This window comes from Carcharodon carcharias, chromosome 11 (assembly GCF_017639515.1).
Source record: "Carcharodon carcharias isolate sCarCar2 chromosome 11, sCarCar2.pri, whole genome shotgun sequence".
NCBI lineage: Eukaryota > Metazoa > Chordata > Chondrichthyes > Lamniformes > Lamnidae > Carcharodon > Carcharodon carcharias.
In genome coordinates this window covers 24172567-24199897 of record NC_054477.1, presented here as the reverse complement: position 1 = coordinate 24199897, position 27331 = coordinate 24172567, and the positions used below count along the sequence as shown (strand labels likewise).

The window sequence follows — 27331 nt, the reverse complement described above, 5'->3', positions numbered from 1 at the left end:
TACCTGTAATACTGAACCACTTTACAGAGACATAACAAAAACAGAATTACCTGGAAAAACTCAGCAGGTCTGGCAGTCCTCATGACCCTTCGACAGAACTTGAGTTCGAGTCCAAGAAAGAGTTGAAATATAAGCTGGTTTAAGGTGTGTGGGGGGGCGAGAGAGAGAGAGAGAGAAGTGGAGGGGGGGTGTGGTTGTAGGGACAAACAAGCAGTGATAGAAGCAGATCATCAAAAGATGTCAACAACAATAGAACAAAAGAACACATAGGTGTTAAAATTGGTGATATTATCTAAACGAATGTGCTAATTAAGAATGGATGGTAGGGCACTCAAGGTATAGCTCTAGTTGGGGTGGAGGGAGCATAAAAGATTTTAAAATATTTAAAAATAATGGAAATAGGTGGGAAAAGAAAAATCTATATAATTTATTGGGAAAAAAAAAGGAAGGGGGAAACAGAAAGGGGGTGGGGATGGAGGAGGGAGCTCAAGACCTAAAGTAGTTGAATTCAATATTCCAGAGATATAAGACTGAACCAAGAGTGAAGGTATTAGGAGACTGACTAAAAGCTTGGTGAAAGAAGTGGGTTTTAAGCAGAGGAGGAGTGGGAAATGCAAGAGAGGTTTAGAAAGAGTTGCTGAAGCCATGTCCACAAATGGGACAGACCTGCACGATAGTGTTCTCAGTGTACCTATTTAAAAATTTAGGATCTACATTAGCTTTCTCACAGGTATAGACAGGCTGGTCACTGCCATTTGGATTGAGTGTCTTACATTTATGAATGTGCCCAAACTGGCCAAATATCTAACTGTATGAGAGTGCAATGCCAGGATGTAATAGGACATCCTTATGTTCTGAACTGAATGTTGTATCTGTTGCATGTGACCTCATGAGCTTTTTCAATGTTTGCAACGGTGGATTGAAACACTAAAGTGAGGGGTTTTACTATCAAATGATTAGAAGCAATCAATGATATCAGAGGAACTACAAAGCAGGTGAAAGTACACTAATAAAACTTGGTCCAATTATTAATAAATGGCACTGTCAAGTCGTGTCTGTCTCCTGTTTTCCCCTCCCCATTCTTTTCAATGTAGGAGTGCCTGACCTCCACATCTCACCCTGTGGATAATTAGAGGTACAAACCCACATCCTAAGACTTTGTAGTACAGTATATTGGGCTGTTCCTGAGAATGGGCTTCAAGGAAGACACTGGTTGAGAGAGATGAATGGAAAATATTGTTTTTGGCTCTCCCACCAACAACTGGAATACTTATGTCATTCTGTAAGAAATACAATCCTGAGACATTTCTAATCATGGACCAAGAATATAAATTTATTATATCTAACTTCTTAATTGAAAGCATGAATAAAGTTGTTTAACAGCACACTTTGTTCAACCAAGCAAGGAATGAACAGTCATGTCGAGGTTCTTTCTATGGTATTATAAAAATAGTGCAATTTTTTTAAGCTCATCTGTAACAGTAAAATTATAAAAGGAGAAAAGATAGATTACTGTTTCATTAAAAGTTAGAATGGTTAAGATTACAGAGAGGATATAGGACACATTTAGCAAACATGATCTTGTGAATGATGCTTATCAGTTGTTCGTCAGCAAGCAGAGCACTGGCACTACATTAACACAAACTGCTGTTGTGTATCCAAGAGAACACTATTAAATTTGAGGCATTGGTGAAGAATCCATTCATTCCTGGTCTTCATCTTGAGAGTCCACATCTTCTGATTCCTTTGCATGACTGGAGTCACTGACATCAATTTCTTTCACCTAACGAAAAAGTACTATTTTTGTTGTAATATGTTTTATATTCAATGCAAAACAAATATGTTCACACCCAACTCTTTAAGTGTATTTTCCCTCTGGTTACCTTCTCCCTGCTGTGAAGCTTCACAGAAAGTAGATGGCTTGCCCCCACGGTGCACCAACACCCACCACTTTTTTTCTGGTGATCACATACTCACAGGTAGGTTTATAAAATATTGCTAAAATCCAACACACCTAGAAATGTAAGTATTATCACATCTTCATCTATAACTTTTTCAGTTAAATAAGTTATCTTGGAAGCTATATATAGATCAATTAAACATCAACCTTTGAAGCTGTGTTCAAACATAGTTTGTAATGTTATTTCAGAAAATCTTGTGTAAAAGAAAAAAGCACAATTAAAGGACCTTTTAGCAACAAAGTAGAGGGAGCAGTTGAGTAACTCGTTTGGTGGAGACGGCTGTTTGAAAAACTTGTGGAATGTGACTTTCAGGAGCTTTGGCACTATGCAGGATTCTTGAGTTCTTTATTGATGAAAAATGGGTGTGCTGCAGGTTGTCATCAGGGCTGGAGAAGCAAGCAGAGGCCTGGAACTTGTGGCACAGGAGGATGAAATTGAATAAGTTGTGCCACAAAGACCTTGCACCACATGGGTTCCCTATAACATTGTATCTCAACTTCAGTGAGAAGCAGTGCGTCCACTTCTTTAGCAGGAAGGCTGTGACTGAGCTATGACATGTGTTGTGCAGTAACTGCAGCCCAGCAGCCTGGCATGTTCAGCATTACTGTGACAGTATCAATCATCAATGGCTATGCCTCAGGGTCATTCTTGGCTGTAACAGGTGACCTTACCAATATGTCAAGTTACTGTGCGCTGTTGATAAGGTAAGTGACTAATGCACTCTGACAGATGGAACCATTCATCACCTTTTTCTATGGATGCTGCCAAAAAAGAGGAGAATGCTCTGGTCTTTACCCAAATTACTGGCTTCCCACAGGTCCTAGGAATCATCAAATCTATTCACAAAGCTCTATATGAAGACCCTGGAATATTCATTAATAGAAAAGACTTCCTCTGAATGTTGAGCTAATATGGAACCACTGGCAGCAGGTCTGTACTCAGTTTCTTGCTGGTTGCAATAATGCCTTTGTCTTGGGTGTACAAACAGTCACTTGGTAGTACAGAACTTAAATATTACTAAAAAGAGAGACAATCTGCATCCTTTTCTCCTGTACAGGTCGAATATCCTTTATCCGAAACCCTCGGGGCCGATTCCGTTTCGGATTTCCGTTTTCGGATACCACACATAGGCCTAGGTCTTTTTAAACTACAATAGTCCAAGCCTAGGCAAGCTATAGTCTAAAGTAAATAAAGTGGCTAGAAAAGTAAGATGTATCACTGAATAATAAATACAGGGTACCAGTAATAAGCTTCTTTTTAACATGTTCACCACAAAAAAATCGCAAGGTAGATAGTGAAGACAAACAACTGGACTTCCCGTGCTAAAGGTTGATGAGGTTCAAAAAAGTACACTTTTTGGATGTGTTCGGATTTCAGATTTACGGATAAAGGATCCTCGACTTGCAGGATACATTGTGAACATTTGAAATATGGCACTCTTGCATTTGTCCTGATGTGTGCAAGATGAAGAGCTTTGGCAGCATGCCTCTCTTTTCAGCAATGCTTTTATCCTGCACTAAACTTCGATTTTACCTTATTTTAGGCCCAGACCATTGGGTGTCAGGCTGGCTTGGGAAGAAGGGCTGACCACCTGGCTCATGACAATCAAGAGGGCTACAAACCAAGCCAAGATTCAACCTGAGCTCTGATTGAGCAAGACCATCGGGGCTCTGAAGCAGATTTCACCACCTAAACAGATCTGAAGAGGTGAAACAAAAAATGCTGGAAAAACTCAGGTCTGACAGCATCTGTGGAGAGAGAGACAGAGATAACGTTTTGAATCCGTATGACTCTACCTCAGATGTGAAGATGGTTTTTTATGTTTTTTGTTTCAGATTTCCAGCATCCACAGTATTTTGCCTTTATTATATTAGATTGGAAGAGGTGCTTCAGTATAGCTCCAAGAGGGCATCCAGAATTGGTGTTGGCTGCTGCATTCTCCACAACTTCATCTTCCTCAGGGATCAACTCTTACCCATGACCAGGAAGTGCATCAGGCAACAATGCTCTCAGTTGCCAGACCTGTGCATCAACAAATCATCAAGGAACATTTCTACAACATCATCTCTCACCCCTCCAATCTGCTACCACCACACCCACTCATGCTCAACTGACAATTGCTCTCATCTTCACTAATTCCAAGTTGTGCAGTCACAAACTGTAAGGGTTAACTTCAAAAGAGGCACAAAGGAATGCCTATGAGGGACAATGCTCAACTAGGCCAAAGAAAAAGGAGGGGCATCATGTGACCTCTGACTCTGGATAATGCAGCAACAAGAGAAAGAGTTCTGAGGAATACCAATTGATTTATTTATTTTTGAATCACAGATTTGTTTAATTTAATAATGGTTACAGGATGGTGAAAAGGTGACATAGTTTAATTTATGTAACTAGAATGAATGAGGAGGCATCTGTTCTGTAACGGGTGAAGCTTCACAGATTAACTAAGTAAGATGGAGAACAAATTATTTATGTAATGGATGAATATGGGATTGAGTAATTATTTGTATAACCAAAATTACCAAGGAGCGCAGATTTACTTGCAGCCAAGAACAGATGATGTCAAAAGATTTATTATTTGTTAGGATGGATAAGGAGCACAGATTTCTTTGTGTAATTAGGATGGTGAGGGATATATATATCAATTATTTATGTACCTGAATAATTTCGGAAATAATCTGGTGATAATATGGGAAATTAGTTTTGAAATGGAGGAGAAAACATTTTGTATTAGGATTCGAGACCACCGGGGTGCCCAAGGTTAATGACAGCACTCTGTTAGCGACCAAAACGGTTACATTTATAGTATAGCCTAAGTCGTGACATTTAGCTCCAGTATTCTATAAATAAGCTATAAATAACAGTTTTAGACTATCTTCTCTTTTTAGCATTTGAGTTCTAACTCTGTCCTCCCACTGAAAAACATTGCACTCTTCCTCAACATGTATTATTAGGCACAGTTAACCTCACAATGTGAGACTCATAATCTATGGCACAGCTCCTCTGGAAATTTTTACCATTGCAACTTTGAACTAATCCTGAACTTTTCCGAATAAATGACACCAAAAACTGTGGCTCGGATTTTCCTGGGGACTCTCACCAGTAGCGTAGGGACTCGTGAACCGTGCAGGAGAAAGGAAATTATGGAGTAACTGACTTACGCCATTAATTATGGTCATTGGGGACTTTTCCATTGCTCCTCCATTATCTTTGCCAAAAGCAGTAAGAAGCAAATCTGTATATATCAACTAATATTTTCCAAAATATAAGCAAACTTGAATGAATAATTAAGTCTCTGCATACATTTAGTCTTTTTGTAATGGCAAGAGATAATCGTTTACTGTTGGAAAGATTTGTTGAAGCAGCAAACATTGCCCAAGCCAGTGTGCCCGCTGTACATGGGTGCCTGAAAGGAAAGCTAACTTCCACAGGGGGGCCTGAAATTGAAGGTTATTTTTGAAACTAAAAATAAAAAAACATAATTTTGTGCCTCCTGGATCTCTCCTGAAATACCTGCAAGTGATGGCAAAATTACCTTGCAGATATCTACCCATGATCAATCCTTTTAAATAGTTAACTGGTATATTAATGTTCATTGATAATTTTCATCTTTTTGACAGGGATACAAAGAATGCAACTTGGTAATTTTGTTTTTGGGTGAAAGTGTCAAGTAGGCAATATGGGATTAGCTGCCCATTACACGGCTCTCCCAATGGACGGCACTGGTAATGAAAGCCTGGGGAGAAGTTGGCTCATTTAATACATAGTTACTCGAGTGTACATTGTATTAGGTTTTTGTAAAAAAAAGCTGCTACCGATCTTTTTAGCTTGAACACATTTAATGATTTCACGAGTTTAGAAGAATGAGAGGTGATCTCATTCAAACATATAAAATTCTAACAGGGCTCAACAGGGTAGATACAGTAAGGGTGCTTCCCCTGGCTGGGGTGTCTGGAACCAGTCTCAGAAAAAGGGACAGGTCAATTAGGACTGAGATGAGGAGGAATTTCTTCACTCAGAGGGTGGTGAATCTTTGGAATTCTCTGCCACGAGGGCTGTGGAGGCTCAGCTGTTGCGTATGGTCAAGACTGAGATTGATAGATTTATACATAATAAGAAGATAAAGGGATATGGGGATAGTGCAGGAAAATGCTGTTGAAGTAGCAGATCAGCCATGATCTCACTGAATGGCCAAGTGGGCTCAGGGCTGAATAGCCTACTCCTGTTATTTCTTGCTATTATCTGTTGATAACTGTCACAAAACACAACATCCACAAAAAGCAGAATCTTCTAGTTTAAATGTGGAAATTAACAAAGGGAACATGGTATCTATATGGACAGTGCACAACATACTAAAGTACGATCAGGGATAGGCAATTCGGCTCCTTGAGCTGGTTCCACCATTTAATTAGATCATGGATGAACTATTCCTCAATTCAATTTTCCCACCTTTGATCATATTCTTTGACTCCGGAACCTAACAAAGATTATCAATACCAGTTCAGTCTTGAGTTCACCTGCATGCACATTCCTTTGGGCAATGTTGCCTGCAAAATTTTGTTGTGCACAGCCAGTTTTCTGTCAATGCACTGTACCTGTAACCTTATCTGCTGAACCGATACTTAGCACGGAACAGGTCCTGCATGGTGTTTGCTGCTCCATGGGCGTGCGCACTCACAGCTAAGTGGAAAAATTGCTTTTGGGATGAGGGGGCAAAATTTCTAATTTCCACTACCTACTCTTATGTGGAAAAAGTGCTCCCTGATTTCATTCCGAAATGTCTGAGCACTAATTTTAAGATTCACCGAATCTCTCAGTGCAGAAGAGATCCTTCAGCCCATCGAGTCTGCACTGACACATGAGAAACACCTGACCTATCTACCTAATCCCATTTACCAGTACTTGGCCCATAGCCTTGAATGTTATGATGTGCAAAGTGCTCATCCAAGTACTTTTTAAAGGATGTGAGGCAACCCACCTCCACCAGGCAGCGCATTCCAGACTGTCACCACCCTCTGGGTTAAAACAAGTTTTTCCTCACAGCCTCCCTAAACCTCCTGCCCCTCACCTTGAATTTATATCCCCTTATGACTGACCCTTCAACTAAGGGGAACAGTTGCTCCCTATCCACCCTGTCCATGCCCCTCATAATCTTGTACATCTTGATCAGGTCGCCCCTCAGTCTTCTCTGCTCCAACGAAAACAACCCAAGTCTATCCAACCTCTCTTCATAACTTAAATGTTTCATCCCAGGCAACATCCTGGTGAATCTTCTCTGCACCCCCTCCAGTGCAATCACATCCTTCCTATAATGTGGTGACCAGAACTGCACACAGTACTCCAGCTGTGGCCTCATCAAGGTTCTATACAACTTCAGAAAGACCTCTCTACTTTTGTAATCTATGCCTCGATTGATAAAGGCAAGTATCCCTTATGCCTTTTTCACCACCCCACTAACATGCCCCTCCGCCTTCAGAGATCTATGGACACACACTCCAAAGTCCCTTTGTTCCTCAGAATTTCCTAGTGTCATGCCGTTCGTTAAATACTTCCTTTTCAAATTACCAAAGTGTATCAGCTCACACTTTTCAGGGTTCAAGATTGTTCCCCCATCAGAGGAAGCAGCTTTTCTGTATCTAATCTATCAAATCCCTTTATCATTTTAAGCACTTTGATCACTCCTCAACCTTCTAAAGTCAAGGGAATGCAAGTCAAGTTTGTGCAACCTGTCCTCACAATTTTAGCCCTTTATGCCTGGGTATATTGGTGAACATGTGCTTTACCCCTCCAATACCAATGTTTCTTTCTTGAGGTGCAGTGCCCAAAACTGAATGCAATATTCCAGATGGAGTCCAAACAAAACTCTTGTAAAATTGAAGCATAGCTTCCTACCTTTTTGTATTTCACTCAACTTGAGATGATGGCCAACATTCCATTAGCCTTTTCAATACTCTTGCACCTGTGAACTAGCTTTTAATGGTTCCCTTTGGTCTTCTAGTCTCCTACCATTAAGAAATATTCTGATTTTGTCTTTTTTCGATCCAAAATGGATATCATACTTTTCCATGTTGAACATTATCTGCAACAGTTTTGCCCACTCACTTAATCTGTCTATATTCCTATGTAAATTCCTGCCCCATTACTGTGCCTCCTAACAGTGTATATACAGCTCTCTTCCTTCATGGTGAAAAGCTGAGGCCTGGGTACAGAATTCTGAGGTATATCACTTGTCACATCCAGACAATCAGATTACATTCCCCTTATTCTGTCTCCTGCATCCCAATCCATGTCACAAGGTAATCTCAATTGCATGCGCTGCCAATTTTGCTGATAACCTCTTGTGCAGAACATCATCAAATGCCTCCTAGAAGTCCATAGGGATAACACCCAAAGAGACTTCTGTCCACCATGGAAGTACCGCCTCAAAAGATGGATTTTGGAAGTCAGCTATGAACAAATCTATACTGACTCTTGATCAACTCGTATTTGTTCAAATGCTCGGTCATTCTGTTCTTGATGGTCGATTCCACTAATATCCCCACTGCAACAGACATTAAATTGGCCAGTAGTTTCCTGGTTTCTCTTTCTCCCTCCTACCTTATATAGTGGTATGATATTTATAATTTTCTACCATGTATTCCATACATTTCCAACTGTGAGATTTAGAATTGCTGCAACACTTCATATCTTCATACAGAGATTTAATTACATAATGAATGAAATTACTAGCAGAACAGCCACACAACAAACCCTACAGACTTGATTTTGTGCATTGTGATACAAACAAACTTAGGCTGCCTTGGGAGCAACAACCTAAAATACCATAATGAAAAAGTTATTGATTGTAAAAGTGCTCAGGTTTACCTGGTGATTTTTAGTCACCTCATTTACCACATATTATGTCAAAATATCTGACCTCTGATTCTGTTGTATCCTCATCGTCATCCTTGGGCTCGTGCATTTCTTCTGGAGAGACAATAAGCAACATGCAGCAATCCACAGCCAGTGTATAATTGTGTTTTGACAGTAGTTCTTAAAAAAAAAGACTTATATCATAGTAACAACTTGGCAGGCTCTTAATGTAATTGCAGCTAAGTTTTTTTGTTGCAAAGTTTACAAAACGCTGTTCTCTGAAAAGATTTTTATTTTTGAAAAACCACATTAAAGGGTCAGGGCTCTTTGTGCAAGATGCCATCATGGTTGAAAAGAATGAAAGAGATTGAGGTAATTGGAAAATTGTGACATGGTGACTGAGTGGAGTAAAGATGAGGTGTCTTAACTGGCAGTTAGACATAACTGAAGAAACTATGAATTCCACTGTGGGATGACCAAATATGGTAGGTACGTAAAGGGGTGTGATGTTAAGTGCCCACTCTTCTGTTATCTATGCATCCACAAAACAAAGAACTTCTGATGCTATGGCAAACTGATAACCAGATGCAGCTCTGACCTCTGCTTTAATTTCTTCCTGTCTTCAAATTAGGCTATGGTTCTACAGGCACAGCTTTCCCTCTAATATTTCATTGAGGTGTAATTTGCCATGTATGAGCCTTGACCATGAACACAGGCTGTTTGACTATAGGGGAATATCACAGCATTTCTGATCCTCACTCTGGGCGACGATCAGAGTATTGTGTGATTATTGTGAGTATGGTATTGACCGATATAGTAGATTTTTCCCATTCCTTAGCTGTAGCACTAAAGCCGATTTCGGTAGCAGACCAAAACTAACTCAGCGCATTTGGGGAATCGGTCTTTTTTGCATAACTCAGAGACTCATCCCGAAAAATAGTTAGAAATAGACAGTCATCTAGTCTACTCTCTTTCACATCCTGACAGAAGAACATTAATATAGGACAGGAAGTGCCATAATTATGGAGGATGTAGAGAGACCAAATAAAAAGGGAGCTGTGAACTTAAAAATACAATGGAGTCTATCACAAAATAATTTGGTCAAATGGAACAGGTGTCATTAATGAGCCACACTTAATTTTCTTACAAATAATTCTACTTACCATTAGTCCCATCTACAGTCACTGCAGTGCCACCATCTTCATTCCCTGTCTGCACCAGGGACTCATCTTGGCTCTCTTTTTTTAAATAGCAAAGGGAAGTGCAACTTGTTAAAAACACAGCATAAATTAATGACAGTACACTTTAATGTACAGATACTGAGATGTGAATGGGAGTATAATACAACAAAGTCTAGATACCTCACTCTATGCTGAGGTGTAATGTAATTTTTTACACCAATCTTCTGAACAAATTTCAGCTCTAACCACTGAAGATTGGAGAACAAATGGGACAGAGCATTAAGCAAGAAACAATTGGAGTTTATAACAAAGATAATGTACTAATCATGCGAGACTTTAATCTCCATGATCTACATTGCTGCAGGAGTTCCTCTTGGTAATATCTAAGGCCCAAACATCTTAAGCTGCTTCATCAGTGACCTTCCTTCCAGCATAAGATCAGAAGTGAGGATGTTCACTGATGATGGGTGTTCAGTCCCATTTCCAGCTCCACAGATACCAAGGCAGTCGATGCCTGCCTGTAGCAAGACCTGGACAATAATCAGGCTTGGTCTGGTAAGTGTTGAAATACATCCATGCCGCAAGTGACAGGCAGAGACCTCTCCAGCAACAGAGAATCTCGCCATTGACCAGAAACTTATAAATATAAGGCCTTATAAATACTGTTACTTACAAGAGCAGGCCAGAGGCTAGGGATTCTGACTCCTCAAAGCCTGTACACTTAAAAGGCACAAGTCAAGAATGTGATGCCACTCTCTCCACATGCCTAGATTAGTGCAGCTGCAGCAACCCTAAAGAAGCTTGACACCGTCCAGAAAAGGGCAGTCCTCTTCACAGCACCTCATTCACCACCTTAAATACCCCCCTTCAGCACTGGCGCACAGTAGCAGCAGTGCACACCATTTACAAGTTGCAGCAACCGACCAAGCCTCCGTCAACTGCGCATTCTAAACTAGCACCCTCTATCATCTAGTAGAACAAGGGCACCAGACACGTTGGAACACCAGCACCTGCTGGTTCCTTTCCAAGCTTACACAGCCCCCTGACTTGGAACTAAATCGCTGGCTGTTCCGTCACTGTCGTCACATCAAAATCCTGGAATGCTCTTGCTAACAATACTTGTGGGTGTACCTACACCAAATGGATTGCAGTGATTCAAGAAGGCAGCTCAACACTACCTTCTAATTAGGTATGTCTAGTGCTGACATTGCTAGTGATGCTTACATTTCACGAATGAAAAAAAAGGCTAGATAAAACAAATTGGCAAAGATCAGCCATGATCTTATTGAATGGCGGAGCAGTCTCAAGTGCCTGAATGGCTTACTCCTGTTCCAGATTCATATTTTCATATTATGGAAGCTGAGTTAGTAGAATATCTTTGCAACAGTTTCTTGGAACAATACATTGCAGAACCAATTAGGAATAAAGCTGTTTTAGAACTAATATTGTATAATGAGGAATCTTTAATTAGTAATCTCAAAGAACCCTCTAGGAAAAAAAGTGATCACGATACAATTGAATTCCATAGTAAGTTTGTGAATTACATACTCCAGTCCCAAACAAGAATCTTAAACTTAAGCAAAGTCAATTTCATAAGTACGAAGGGAGAGCCAGCTCTGGTTGGTTGGCTAAATTAATAAAGATTAATAGTAATAATAAAGGTTGGGAGAGTTGTAAAAACCAGCAAAGGACAACCAAAAAGTAGGGGTGGGGGGAGAATGTAACGAGAGTAAATCTAAGAGCCGTTACAATTATACAAAAGGAAGAGAGTAGCTAAAGTAAATGTTGGTCCCTTAGAGGCAGAAACAGAAAAATTTATCATGGGGAATGAGGAAATGTCATAGATGTTGAACAAGTATTTTATTTATGTCTTCTCAGTGGAAGATACAAATTACAAATCAGAACTGGAGGTTGTCCAAGGGGCAAATAAGAATGAGGGAATTAAAGTAGTTAATATCAGCAGAGAAAACGCATTGGACAGATTAAGGCACTAAAGGCTAGATAATCCCCAGGACCTGATGGCCTACATCCTAGGGTTATAAAAGAGGGATCTTCTGGAGATAGTGGATAATTCCCTCGACTCTAGAATTGTCCCAGTGAATTTAAAGTTAGTGAATGTAATACACCATTCAAGGAAGGAGGAAAAGAGCAAACAGGAAACTAAGCCAGTCATCAGGGAAAATGCTGGAATCTATTACCAAAGAAGTCGTATCCATGCACTTAGAAATTCAAACTACAATCAGACAGAGTTAAAATGGATTTACAGAAGGAAAATCATGTTTGATGATTAATAAAGTTTTTGAGGCTGTAACTAGTAGGCTAGATAAAGGGATGCTAATGGATGTAATATACTTGGAGTTCCAAAAGGCATTTGAAAATGTGTCACGCAAAACGTTAATAAGCAAAATAAGGGTTCATAGAGTTGGGGGTAATTAGCACAGATGGAAGGTTGGTTAATGGACAGGAAGCAGAGAGTAGGGATAAACAGTATTTTCAAGTTTTCAGGCACTAACCAGTGGAGTGCCACAAGGATCAGTGCTGGGAGCACAACTATTTACAATCTGTATTAATGACTTAGGTGAAAAGACTGAGTAAGGAATCCAAGTTTGTTGTTAGGCAAAGCTAGATGGAAATGTATCAAAAACAGAAAATGCTGAAAAAACTCAGCGGGTCTGGCAGCATCTGTGGAGGAGAGAAACAGAGTTAACATTTTGAGTCTGTATGACTTCTTAAGGTGGAAGTGTAAGCTGTGAGAAGGACACAAAGGGTGCAAAGAGATATGGACAGATTAAGTGAATGGGCTACAAGGTGGATGGAGCATAATGCGAGTAAGTGTGAGGTTATGCACTTTGGTCATAAGAATAGTAAAGCAGAGTATTTTTAAAAGCACAAAATTTCTAAACTTTGATGTTCAGACATATGTGCATGTATACATACAAGGAACACAGAACGTACAGCAAGCATTTAGGAGGACAAATATATTAGCCTTATCGCAAGGGGATTGAAGTACAGTACAAGAATAAGGAAGACTTGCTACAATTATGTAGGGTTTTAATGAGGCTATACCTGGACTACTGTGTGCAGTTTTGGCTTCCAAACATGCGATGGAGGTGGTACAATGAAGGCTTAGTAGATTGGTTCCTGGGATGACAGAATTGTTCCATGATGGGAGGCTATGTAAAAAGGGACTATATTCTCTGGATTTTAGCAAAATGAGTGGTGGGCTCATTGAAACAAACAAGATTTTGAAGAGGCTTGATGGGGTGGACACTGAGAGGTTGCTTCCACTGGCTGGGGAATTTAGAATACTGGGGAAGCCTTGGGATAAGAGGTCAACCATTTAGAACTGAGATGAGGTGAAATTCCTTCACTCGGAGTTGTGAATCTTTGGAAATGTCTTCGCCAGAGGGTTGTGGGTGCTCCATCACTGAGGGTATTTAAGGCTGAGATAGACAGATTTTTGATCTTGGGAATCATGGGATATGGGGAGCAGGCAGAAAAGTGGAATTGAGGTAGAAAAATCAGCCATGATGGTATTGAATGGAGGTGCAGACTCAAGGGGGCATATGGTCTACTCTTATTTCTTTTGTTTTAAGATTGAAGATAGTCATATTGGATTGCCTTCACAGACCTCCAAAGCATCTGATTTCAAAGTAAAATTGGTGTAAGCCTGTGGTGCGGTAATTTCTCAATGTTAACCAGAGATAAAGCATGCAAGGAGACCCAGGGTAGGAATAGAACAGTCAAGGCATCCTAAAGAAAAATAATAAATGCTTTATTCTTCCTTACCAGGTGGCATTCCCTCTGAACCTGAAGAATCACGGTTGTTTGGATCACTGCAATAATAATTTTTGGAAATGAGAATTTTGCCAAATTCTATGGAAATTTAATCACCACAAAAATAAATATGAATGCAAACTCCTGCATTAACATTTAACTAGTAATAGGTATCCCGGCTGATATTCTTTGAACCCAATTCTGGCATGTACTCAAATTATGCCCTCCAGTGCTGAATTTGTGGGGTCAGTGAGAAAGCACTTATTTAGCATGGAGCAGATGGGCACAAGCTTCAGTTCAGGCAAATTTCTGACACCAGCCTGCCCTGTGATGTCAGAGACCTCAGCCATCACTTCCAGTTCCAGGCTATTGGCCATGACCCCGAGAGCCAAAAGGCTAATCAATTACAAAAATTTAAGAAACAAAATTATTGAGGAGTCCACTTCCCCAGCCTGGACTCGATAGGTTGGACCAGTGAGGAAACTGGCATGCTTTACTTCGAGGTATTGCTGTCCATTGGGTCCCAGCTCCGCCAATGAGGTGAGAGCCTCTGGCATCAAATGTCCCCATCCTGTTGTCATAATTTGCACTGTAAGGCATGGAGAGTGGTTCCACGCCTTATAAGGCAGTCAGACCAATCTTTTCCAGTCTTTACTGCCTAGTTTATGGCACAATTCACAATATCATTCTGCCACGCAGAAAATATACACCAAATTCCATTTCCGAAATGGAAGTGTGGAGTTTCAGGTGCAACTGCTTGCCCCTCTGAACCTGACAGCCACTGAACTATGGATGTGTAAAGACATGGGTTTCATTAATCTGTTCTATAGGCACTGGCTTCCAGCAGCTGTTATGCTAAGACTTTATTAAGCAGTATAATAGAGATCTGCCTGGATAAGATATGCTGACCAGTTTAATGTCCTAGATAACATGCTATGTAGTAGATGAATATGCCACCAACTGTTCAATCCAAGTCTTCATGTGAGGGGTGCTATCTGGTGATTTCACACTTAAAAGGTGCTAAGTTATAGGTGGAAAAAGGTAAGAGAGAGAGACCTACCTCCATGCTATCATTTCTCCTTTTTTTGTCACAAGTCCACCATGTATTTTAATAAAAGATCCTAGGTTAGAGGAAACCCTTCCGTTGCATGTATCAACCAACTTCATGAACCATTTTAAGTGTTTGGGTCAAAGTTAAAAGTGTATTATGACCTGGATTGAAAATTCCATTTGCGGAACTTGATCATTCTAAGCTATTTTAATATAAATATGGCTCAAGCTTTAACAAGTTGAATTTTTAAATATGTATTAAAATGAGCAATATTTTCACCAGGTAGGTCCAGATAAGAAGACTCATTTGGTAACCTATTGAATACCAACCCATTACATCATCTGGCTGTTCCTTGAATGAATGACCTCCACCTCCACCAATCTTCCTGGCAACCTGTTCCAACTGTCAATTATTTGAGAGAAAATATTCCCTGACATTTTCCTAAATTTGGTCTTCATGAACCTGAATCTTGACATTTTATCCTGCCTGGCATATCTGGAAATACTGAAGATTTGAGAACAAGTATAATGTGATAAAATCGGTATGTGAGAAATTCACATTGGTTTATACCTTGCATTGCGTTCCACATCATGGGTTCCATCTGTCAAATTAAGAACAAGAGTCAAACATCTTTAAATGCATTTTTGCTCCTCTCTTCAATGTTATATTTTGTGCTCTTCAGCGCTTTATTCATACAGCAGATTTAATGTGTCACGTAGGTGGCTCTGATTTACAATGAGCATTTTATGCCACCAGACAAAGCAGCAAAATGACATATGTTCACAATTTTTCTTGTAAACCACTAGTTCAATAATATTCTGCTTGACTATTCTTCCCACCAAAGTAGATAACCACACATTTTCCCACATTATACTCCGTCTGCAAATTTTATCCGCTGGAGTTTGGAAGAGTAAGAGCTGACTCGATTGAAACATATAGGGTCCTGGGGGGTCTTGACAGGCTGGATGTGGTAAGAATGTTTCCCCTTGCGGGAGAACTAGTGACTACTGTTTAAAAATAAGGGGTCGCCTATTTAAGACAGAGAATAGGAGAAATTTTTTCTGAGTGTTGAGCGCCTTTGGAACTTCCTCGAAAGGCGGTGGAAGCGAAGCCTTTGAATATTTTTAAGGCAGAGCTAGATAGGTTCTTGATAAGCAAGGGGATGAAAGGTTACCAGGATAGGTGGGAATGTGAAGTTCAGGTTACAATCAGATCAGCCATGATCTTACTAAATGGCAGAGCAGGCTGAAGGGGCCAAGAGGCCTACCCCTGCTCCTAATTCATATGTATGTATTTTTTGCCTACTCACTTAACCTATCTATATCACTTTGCAGTCTCTTTGTATCCTTCCCACAACTCTCTTTCTTCCCAACCTTGTATTAGAGCAAATTTAGTTACAGTACAATCAGTCCCTTCATCCAAGCATTAATATAGATGGTAAATAGTTGAGACCCCAGCACTGATCTCTGTGACATTCCACTAGTTACAGTTCTTGTGAAGCTGCTGACTCATGCTACGGCATGGTTTCAGAGAGAGGCTGTCAAGTGGCCATTCACCCACTCAGTCAATGTTGGCAAACTGCTCAACTTTGGAGCTTGTTTCTGTCTTCACACACAACCCAAACGTGCACCTTCCAACAGGAGTCACTAAAAAGCCATCAGGAGTGTGAATCATGATTGATTTCACCAACTCCCACCCCACAAATACACAAGTCAATCGCAACTCCCCACTGCTGCCCTGCTTAAGACCAACTTGCTAAGCAGACAGCAGGATCACCTTGCACCTGCATGCCTCAGTAACATCCAACAAGTGCATTTACACTAAACCAGAGAGGAGATTTATATCCTTCATTTTAAAAAGAAGAAAATATTTACATTTGCAGTATCCTTTGAATCGCTTGATAAGGAATGTGATGATTAGAAGTAGTAGAATGCCACCGAGGATGATACACATATATATGGGAAGGTGACTTGTACCATTTGCTACAACAACAGGACAGTCTTTTCCAGCTGATCCCAGCTGATCTTGATTCATATCTTCATTCCATGGATCAGAAGTTTCCTCCATTTTTACCGTAGATCGTATTGTGGTGGGGTAATTTTCAGTTCTCAGGCTCGCGGTCTCAGGAGATGTGTCCTGCATCCATTCTAAATCGTTCCACATGACCTGTGAGGTATTTGTGGTCGCAGCTGTTGTGATCACTTGTGTGGTGATTTCTTGGGTGGTCAATGAAGTTGTCGATTCAGAAGTAATAACGGGAATTGTTGTACTCACTGGGTAGTCGTAATCTCCAGCAAATGTTGTGGTATCAAGAAAATCAAGCTCTGCGACAATGAAAAAGAAATAGTTTTTTTTTTGAACAAGAGCAGAACAAAACTGTGCTGTAATTTGGGTTGCTGAATGTACTGGTGTGAGTTGACAGGAAAAATTACAATTTGGCCAAAGCATATCAAATTTTTCACATTGCTAGACCACTTGTGACCTATGATCATATAGCTCTCGTTAGGTATCACCCCAAAAATTTACACAAAATTAATGGGCTGTAACTTCTGAGCTCCAGGCTATCTTATCTGGGGGGTACTCCAAAGATGCGCTGGGAAGCCACACCACCGCCCACCTCCCACCCTCCTTCATCAATAGTTATCCAGAAAAAGTTAGAAGAATTAGCTATTCTAACTACTGTGCTGACCCACACTGACTCTCCCCACACCCACAGGAGACTTCCCACCTCCCTGAGACCCACCCGCTCACGGGATTCCCCAACACCACCCCGCGGGTCTTCTCCCAACACCCCCCTCAAGGCCCAACCTGAGCTTGCCCAATCCCCTGCCCCAACCAGACACGCCCTACTTCCCACAGCCTGACCCAACCGGAACTGCTCCCTGCCAAGGCACAGACCAACCTGACCCAACCCATTCCAGCATCACCCCTCCCACCCACAAGACCCAGCCCAACTCCTCCCCTGCCAAGGCCTAACCCAACCTCGCCCCCCCCACCCCCGCCGCCTCAACCCACCAAAGCCTCACCTCACCCACCACCCCTGCCCAAGGCCTGAACTGACTGGACCTCTAGCCCCAAAGGCCCAAGCTGACACACCACATCATCACCTCGTCGCTTCATCATGCCGGGCACCATATTTACTGTCCAGCCGTGCGCACACATCTCGATGCTTCCGGCCCATGACTACTGCAGGGAAGATGTCAACAAAGAGCAAAAAGACTGCAGCCCCCAGCTTTAATGACACATCACTGGAATGCCATTTGAACGGTGTGGAGGCCCGCCATGATGTCCTCTGCCCCCACTCTGGCCGCAGGATAGGCACGGCATTACCAATCCAGCGGCAGAGCGGTGGTCAGTGCCAATGCTGCACAGAAGAGGTTGGCCATCCAAACCGATCGTGCCATATTGTCCGCTGATGCCACCGAACACGCCCAACGCCAGCGGGCATAGAAAATCCCAGCCTAGGCACTGCACTTTCCAGACTAGTTTCACCACAATTCCTAATTCACCACAATTCCTAATACAAACCAAGTCAAGATGCTGCTTGAAGGAATATCAAAAGTAATTGCAAAAATTAAAAGAGGCAACTTTGTGACAGACCATTGGATGCTGAACCAAGAGATGCTTGACTTCGATTTGAGTTTAGAGTTTTATTATCTTTACTTTTTCATGGAATGTGGGTGTTGCTGACAAGGCCAGCACTTGCTGCCAATCCCCAATTGCCCTTGAGCTGAGTGGCTTGCTAGGCCATTTCAGAGTTAGGAGTCAACCACATTGCTGTGGGTCTAGAGTCAGGGTCCAGATCCCAAAAGAACATGAGTGAACCAGATGATTTTTTTGCACAATCAATGATAGTTTCATGGTCACCATTACTGAGACTAACTTTACAATTCCAGATTTATTAACTGAATTTAAATTCCACCAACTACCATGGTGGAATTTGATCACATGTCCCAGAGCATTAACCTGCACTTCTGCCTTACTAGTGCAGCAACATTATCGTGACACCACCGTTTCCCTGATCAGCTGTTCCATTAAAGGGCTAAGTAGCCAAAGCAGCTTGGGATGTTTTATGATATGCTAAAGGTACTATATAAGTATCAGTTGTTGTTATAATCAGGAAAGTCTCAGGTTTGTTCTCCCATCTGCTGAATTAACTGAACTTAGCTAGAAATCAGATTAGAGGAGCTACAATTGGCCTCAATCATTATTCTCATTAATGATCATTATCCATTGATCCCTGTCATGAAAGCATAATAATTCTCAATATTATTGTGATTTATTGTAAAAGTAGGTTAATAGTGAATTTTGGATAGTTAGTGTGTGTGTATGTATTTGTGCTATTTAATTGAATTGGAGACAGCTGATCTGGAGGTTTTGACTCATCAAAAGAAGCGAGGTATAAAATGCCAAATACATAAACATGGCTTAGAATGTAAGGTGAGGGGAATTTTCATGTTTTAGATAAATCAGGGCAGTTTGAATTTCAAAGAGATGCTTGGATAGTTACACCTAGCCAGTGAAGCTAAGCTAAGCAGTGTGTTTATTTTTCCCAAAGGTTACTGACAATTTTAGCACCATGGGAAGATTAATATTATGAGAAAGGTAAAGTTCCAAAGACATGTGGGAACAATGGAATTTACATTAAAAGAGAGAAACATGTATAAAGGAGAATGAGGCTATGTGTCAGGCATTGTAAGATCTAACAGAAGTGTTATAAGCCTCCAGTATTTGTGCATTAAGCCTGCTGTCTACAGAAACTGAGGCTGGGAAAAGCCACTTTGAATTGTACCATCCAGGGTATTGTGTTGACTTGCCTGGATCCATTTAAAATCTTTTTTCTACTGTTGACTTAACAGGGGTGTAACTGGAAGCCAGATTAATTAGGGATTTTAGAAGTTATTAAACTAGTAATTTGTAGACCTCTGTATGTGCTTGGACTCTTTTCTTTTGTTAATAAATGTTTAATTTAGTTTTCTAAGAAGTCTTGATGGACTTACTACTTATGAATTCAGGGCACACATCTTGAAATAAAAAAACAGGTTGCAAAACCATTGTGATCACACAGTCAGGTTTCCTTCGTGGATTTGATCCACCTGACACATATCATCTGCCACATCATAACACCCCAGCTGCCTGGTTTAAATGTGAAATGATGCTTGGCAGTTAACTGTCAGTCAACATTAACTGGTGCATTCTCCATGGAAATACCTCTACCAATCAGAGATCAGTTGTCAACCAATCAGCACTCTCTTCTCATACTGTGTAAAGTTGTTGATTCCCCTGACATTAGTGTTCTTGCGATGTCGACAAAATGTATTTTTTCAGCAATACTCAGGTTACATTATGTTATAGATTATATTTGTAGATGCATACAAAGAGATCAACATTGTTTCAGTACTTTTAGCTGATAACAGGACTGAAACTATATCTTGACATGGATTTTGGGTTAAACATGGGGGAGGCTGGGTCAGGGGATTCATTGGATGCTGGGTTTAGATAGCACATGATTGCTGCGGAGGTTTAAGGTGGCATTAGGGTGCCAATAACTCTCCTTTCATTGGATAATCCTAGCTTTCCTTGTGCAGTAGGGATTCAGGGAAGTGGCTTGAATGCAATACTGTATACTGGTAGAAAGGGTGACCACATTTTCTAGTTCTTCCAAGCCTAAAACAGGTTAATATTTATGTAATTTCTTGGATACCCTTACTTGAATGGAAGGGGTTTTTATTTACCTATATCCAGGCATATTTCAGAAACTACAGATTCTTTTCTGGCCAGACTACATCCATACTTCTTTAGGTGCTCCTGATCCACTCGTGAAATAACAAGAGACTGTCCGTCATTGGTGATGCTCACAACCCCAGTATCTGATATAGACAATCCATCATACTGCCATTTTATTCGGGGTGTCAACACTTTTGGTCCACAATAGGTGCATGTTAATGTGACTTTATCTCCAGCTGACACAATAGGTGGGTCCACTGTGAGGTGGAGGTTAGACCAGCATCCTAGAAAAAAAGAAAAGAAGTCCTTCTATGTTATATGTAAAAAGATAACAACAGTAACTATAACATATATGTTTTAGGAGACTTCAACCAACTTCTATATACAGGCAGTCCAGTTAAATTAAGATTCAAGATTAGTGCTCCTTATACTGAATTCAACCTAATTAACCTTCTGTGGACTGCCTCCAATGCAACTATATCCGTTTTTAATTAAGGAGACCAAAACAGTGCACAGTCCTCTGGGTGTGGGATTTGAACCTGTGTCCTCAAAGCAGTCGCCTTGGCCCCTGGATTATTACCCTAGTGACATTGTTACCACGCCAGCATCTTCCCCACAAATAACCATCAGCACTTTCTGTCCAGGCTCACGCTTGAACAATGGTACATGAACATATGAAATTAAAGGTAGGAAAAGGTCAGCAGGCCCATTGATGCCAAGCTATTCATTGAATCGTACAACCTGGTGCGTCACCCTCCTGTACAATCAATAATGATAATTCCTGGAGGAGACCAGCAAGCAGAGAAAAAAAGTTTTGGTTAATTTCACGGAAAACTCTTGGACTACTCTTTCGAATACCTCCTGTAATCAAGCAAGCTCACGAAAGGCAAGATTATGTTTAAATTTCTCCCACAGTGATTCTGGGGTGGGCAATGTTCATAAGCTATATGAGTTTACATGAGCATGGTATGTTGCCTCCCTGGTGCCAGGGTCAAGGATGTTACTGAGTGGCTGCAGGACATTCTGAAGGGGGAGGGTGAGCGGCCGCAGGTCGTGGTCCATATCGGTACCAACAACATAGCTAAAAAGAGGGATGAGGTCGTGAAATTGAATATAGGGAACTAGAAAATAAACTAGGAAACAAGGAGGACCTCAAAGGTAGTAACCTCAGGGTTACTCCCAGTACCATATGCTAGCAGGATCAGGAATAGGAGAATAGACCAGATGAGCACGTGGTTGGAGAGATGGTGTTTGAGGGAGGGATTTAGATTCCTGAGGCTTTGGGACCAATTCTGGTGAAGATGGAACCTGTACAAGCTCGACGGGTTGCACACCAGCAGGACCAGGACTAATATCCTCACAGAGTAATTTTGCTAGTACTGTGGGGGAGGATTTAAACTAGATTGGCAGAAGGATGGGAACTTGAGCGGGGAGACGCAAGAGAGAGAAACAAAGATAGGAACGAAAGAAAAGTGGAAAGCAGAGGAAACAAGGGCTAGCAGCAGATAGGGTCATAGTACAAAATAAATGTGTAAAAATGTTACAAAGACAGGTCTAAAGGCACTGTATCTGAACACATGCAGCATTCACAATAAGATTGATGAATTAACAGCTCAAATAGATGTAAATGGATACGAGATGATTGCGATTACAGAGACATGGGTGCAGGGTGATCAAGGCTGGGAACTAAATATCCAAGGGTACTTGATATTTAGGATAGACAGGCAAAAAGTAAAAGGAGGTGGTGTGGCGCTGTTAGTTAAGGATGAAATCCCTATGATAATGAGAGAGCCTATTGGCTCAGAAAATCTAGATGTAGAATCAGTCTGGGTGGAGTTAAGAAGCAACAAGAGGTGGAAAACATTAATGGGAGTTGTCTATAGATCTCCAAACAGTAGTGATAAGCTAGGGAATGGCATTAAACAGAAAATTGGAGATAAATGTAACAAGGGTGCTATAGTAATCATAGAAAAGTTATAGCACAGAAGGAGGCCATTCGGCCCATCTTGTCCATGCCAGCCCGAGGACTCCCAGGTGCCCTTTCTAATTCCCACCTTCCTGCACCGGCCCATAGCCCTGCAGCTCACAGCACTTTAGGTGCAGATCCAGGTACTTTTTAAAAGAGTTTAAAGTTTCTGCCTCTACACCAACTCGGTCAGCGAATTCCGGACACCCATTACTCTCTGCGTAAAAAAGTTCTTCCTCATGTCCCTCCTACACCTTCTGCCACTTATCTTGAATCTATGTCCCCTGATTCTAGAATTCTCCATCAAGGGAAACAATTTTATCCTGTCCATTCTATCTATTCCCCTCATAATTTTGTACACCTCAATCAAGTCACCTCTCAGCCTTCTTTGTTCTAAGGAGAATAACCCCAACTTATCCAATCTCTCTTCGTAGCTATGCTTTTCTAACCCTGGCAACATTCTTGTAAACCTCCTTTGCACTCTCTCCAGAGCTATTACGTCCTTCCTGTAATGTGGTGACCAGAACTGCACATAATACTCCAGTTGTGGCCTCAGTAGTGTTTTATACAATTCCAACATTATATCCTTACTTTTATATTCTATACCACTGCCAATGAAGGAGAGCATTCCATATGCCTTCTTTACAACCTTGTCTACTTGAACTGCTGCCTTCAGGGACTTGTGTACTTGTACGCCAAGATCTCTCACTTCATCTACCCCTCTTAGTATATTCCCATTTATTTTGTAATCCCTGTAACTGTTTGACCTCCCTAAATGTATGACCTCACACTTCTCTATGTTAAAATCCATCTGCCACTTTACCGCCCACTCCACCAACCCATCTATATCGTTTTGGAGATTATGGCTATCCTCTACACTATCCACTACTCAGCCAATCTTTGTGTCATCTGCAAATTACCCAATCGTGCCCCACATGTTCACGTCCAAATCATTAATATATAGCACAAACAGCAAGGGTCCCAACACCGAGCCATGTGGAACACCACTTGAGACAACTTTCCATTCGCAAGGGCATCCTTCGACCATTACCCTTTGTTTCCTGTTACAAAGCCAACCTTTTATCCAGTTTGCCACATTATCCTGAATCCCATGGGCTTTTACTTTCCTGACCAATCTGTCATATGGGACCTTGTTAAATGCCTTGCTAAAATCCATGTACACAACATCCACTGCACTACCTTCATCAACCCTTCTTGTCACTTCCTCAAAGAATTCAATCAAATTTGTGAGGCAAGACCTTCCTTTAACAAATCCATGCTGACCATCCCTGACTAGTCCATGCCTTTCCACATGACAGTTAATCCTATCTCTCAGGATTGATTCTACTAATTTGCTCACCACTGACTAACTGGCCTATAATTGTTTGGCATTTCCTTTGATCCCTTTTTAAACAATAGAACTACTTTTGCATTTCTCCAGTTCTCCATTACCTCCCCTGTATCTAATGAAGATTGGAAAATCATCCTCAGAGCATCTGCTATCTCCTCCCTGACTTCCTTCAGCAGCCTCAGAAACAATCCATCTAGCCCTGGCGACTTTTCAACTTTCAAGGATTTCAACCTTTCAAGTACTTCTCTCTCTTTATGACTATTCCATCCAATATCTCGCAAGGTTCCTCCTGGACTACATCTTTCCTTTCGTTTGTAAACACGGAGACAAAATATTCATTCAAAACCCTTCCCACAGCCTCTGCATCCACAAAAAGCTTCCATCTTCATCTCTGATAGGTCCCACTTTTTCCTCAACTAACCTTTTAGCATTAATGTATTGGTAAAACATCTTTGGGTTATCTTTAACTTTACTTGCTAATCTTTTTTCATGCCCTCTCTTTGATTTCCTTATTTCCTTTCTTACTTAGTCCCTGCACTTCCTATATTCGTCTAGGCTATCTGCAGTACTTAGTTCTTTGTGCCTATCATACGCTTTCTTTTTCTGTTTGATCTTCCCCTGTATTCCTCTAGAAAACCAGGGAGGTCTAGATTTGGCAGTACCACTCTTATTTTTGTGCGGGACATGTCTACTTTGTACAGTGTGGATCTCGCTTTTTAGTGGTTCCCACTGGTTTTCCACTGTTTTTCCATGGGTGACTTTAATCTACATATAGACAGGGCAAATCAGATTAGCAATAATACTGTGGCGGTTGAATTCCTGGAGTGTGAACGAGATGGTTTTTTAGACTAGTATGTCAAGGAACCTACTAGGGAACAGGCTATCCTAGATTTGGTATTGTGCAATGAGAAGGGGTTAATGAATAATCTTGTGTGGAGTTCTTTAGGAAATAATGACTGTAACGTGACAGAATTCTTCATTAGGATGGAAAGGGAAGTAGTCCACTCTCAATCTATTGTTGTAAATCTCAGGGGGGAAAAAAATGAAAGTATGAGGCGTGAGTTGGCTAAGATAGATTGAGGGACTTCATTAAAAGGTGGATAGGCAATAGCTAATATGTAAGGAACGAATACAAGCATTGCAACAGTTATACATTCCTTTCTGGCGCAAAAACACAACAGGAAAAATTGCCCAACCATGGCTAACAAAAAAAAATTAAGGATAGTATTAAATCCAAAGAGAACTCATATAAAGTTGCTAGAAAATGTAGTAAGCCTGAGGATTGGGAGCAGTTTAGAATTCAGCAAAGGAGGACCAAAAGATTGATTAAAAGGGGGAAAATAGAGTATGAGATTAAACTTACAAGGAACATAAAAGAAGACTGTAAAAGCTTCTTTAAGTAAAAAAAAGATTAGTGAAGACAAATGTAGGTCCTTTACAGTCTGAAATGGGATAATTTATAATAGAGAGCAAGGAAAAGGCAGAGCAATTCTACAACTACTTTAGTTCTGTCTTCACAAAGGAAGATACAAATAACTTCCCAGAAATACAAGGAAACCAAGGGTCTAGTGAGAAGGAGGAATTGAAGAAAATTAGTATTACTAAAATAATAGTGCTGGAGAAATTAATGGGATTGAAAGCCAATAAATCCCCAGGGCCTGATAATTTACACCCCAGGGTACTAAAGGAGGTGGCCATGGAAATAGTGGATGCATTGGTTGTCATCTTCCAAAATTCTGTAGATTCTGGAACAGTCCAGGCAGATTGAGGGTGGCAAATGCAACCCCTCTAAAAAGGAGGGAGGGAGAAAACAGCAAATGACAGACCGGTTAGCCTATCAGTAGTAGGGAAAATGCCAGAGTCTATTATAAAGAATGTGATAACAGGACACTTGGATTGGACAAAGTGAACATGGATTTATGAACAGGAAATCATGTTTGGTAAACTTATTGGAGTTTTTTGAGGATGTAACTAGCAGAATAGATAAGGAAGAACCAGTGGATGTGGTGTATTTGGATTTTCAGGAATCTTTTGATAAAGTCCCACTTAAGAGATTAGTCAGCAAAATTAAAGCACATGGGATTGGGGGTCATATATTGGCATGCAATGAGAATTGGTTAGCAGACAGGAAACAGTAGGAATAAACGGGTCTTTTTCGGAGTGGCGGGCAGTGACTAGTGGGGTACCGTGGGGATCAATGCTTGGACCCCAGCTATTCACAATATATATCAATGATTTGGATGAGGGAACCAAATGTAATATTTCCAAGTTTGCTGATGACACAAAACTTGGTGAGAACGCGAGTGATAAGGAGGGTGTTAAGAGGCTTCAAGGCGATCTAGACAGGTTGAGTGAGTGGGCAAATACATGGTAGGTGCAGTATAATGTAGGTAAGTGTGAAGTTATCCACTTTGGTAGGAAAAACTGAATGGCAGAGTATTATTTAAATAGTGATAGATTGGGAAATGTTGATGTACAAAGGGACCTGGGTGCCCTTGTACATCAGTCATTGAAAGCAAACATGCAGTTGCAGCAAGTAGTTAGGAAGTATGTTGGACTTCATTGCAAGAGGACTTGAATACAGGAGCAAGGATGTCTTACTGCAGCTGTACAGGGCTTTGGTGAGACCATATCTGGAGTATTGTGTGCAGTCTTGGTCTCCTTACCTACGAAAGAATATACTTGCCATAGAGGGAGTGCAGCGAAGGTTCACCAGACTCATTCCTGGGATGGCAGTATTGCCGTATGAGGATAGATTGGGCCGACTAGGCTGTCCTCACTGGAGTTCAAAGAATGAGAGGACGTCGCATTGAAATATATAAAATTCTGGCAGGGATGGACAGACTGGATGCAGGGATGATGTTTCCTCTTGCTGGGTTGTCTAGAACAAGGTGTCACAGTCTCAAGATACAGGGCAGGCCATTTAGGACTGAGATGAGGAGAAATTTCTTCACTCAGAGGGTGGTGAACCTATGGAATTCTCTACCATAGAAATTTGTGGAGGCCAAGTCACTGAATATATTTAACAAGGAAATTGATAGATTTGGACTCTAAAGGTGTCAAGGGATTTGGGGAGAGTGAGGGAGTAAGGCGTTGAGATATAGGATCAACCATGATCAGATTGAATGGTGGATCAGGCTCGAAGGGCTGAATGACTTACTCCTGCTCCTGTTTTTTTATGTTTCTGAGTTTTACACCTGGGGTTTATGCTATTATCTCAACCACCTTGGTACATTAGTACCCTACACCACCTCCATTTTCTGCTTTAAGCTACTGAATCTTCATTATTTACATGGCAGTAATTCTGTTCTGTGTTCAATCTGTGTCCTTTCAGTGGAATTTTCATCTGCCCTTCAACTTTTTTTATTGAGATGTATTGTGACTGCTGTAAAATCAAAACGTGAACTGCAATTGAAGTCTATTCAACCCTGCAATAAAGTGTATCATATTCTCATAGAATTATAT

At 40.9% G+C, this 27331-nt stretch overlaps 1 protein-coding gene across 1 annotated transcript in view; it reads right to left on the bottom strand.

Annotated features, from left to right (window-relative positions):
• Window positions 1-1324: 1324 nt before the first annotated feature.
• LOC121284344 overlaps window positions 1325-27331 on the bottom strand; it is a 38281-nt gene continuing 12274 nt past the window's right edge. The window contains exons 3-9 of the mRNA XM_041199755.1: window positions 20558-20833; window positions 16697-17146; window positions 15393-15423; window positions 13784-13830; window positions 9977-10051; window positions 8878-8927; window positions 1325-1783 (exon numbers count right to left, since the gene is read on the bottom strand). Coding sequence (XP_041055689.1) covers window positions 1703-1783; window positions 8878-8927; window positions 9977-10051; window positions 13784-13830; window positions 15393-15423; window positions 16697-17146; window positions 20558-20833 — 1010 coding nt within the window. The 3' untranslated portion in view covers window positions 1325-1702. The remainder of the gene's footprint in view (window positions 1784-8877; window positions 8928-9976; window positions 10052-13783; window positions 13831-15392; window positions 15424-16696; window positions 17147-20557; window positions 20834-27331) is intronic.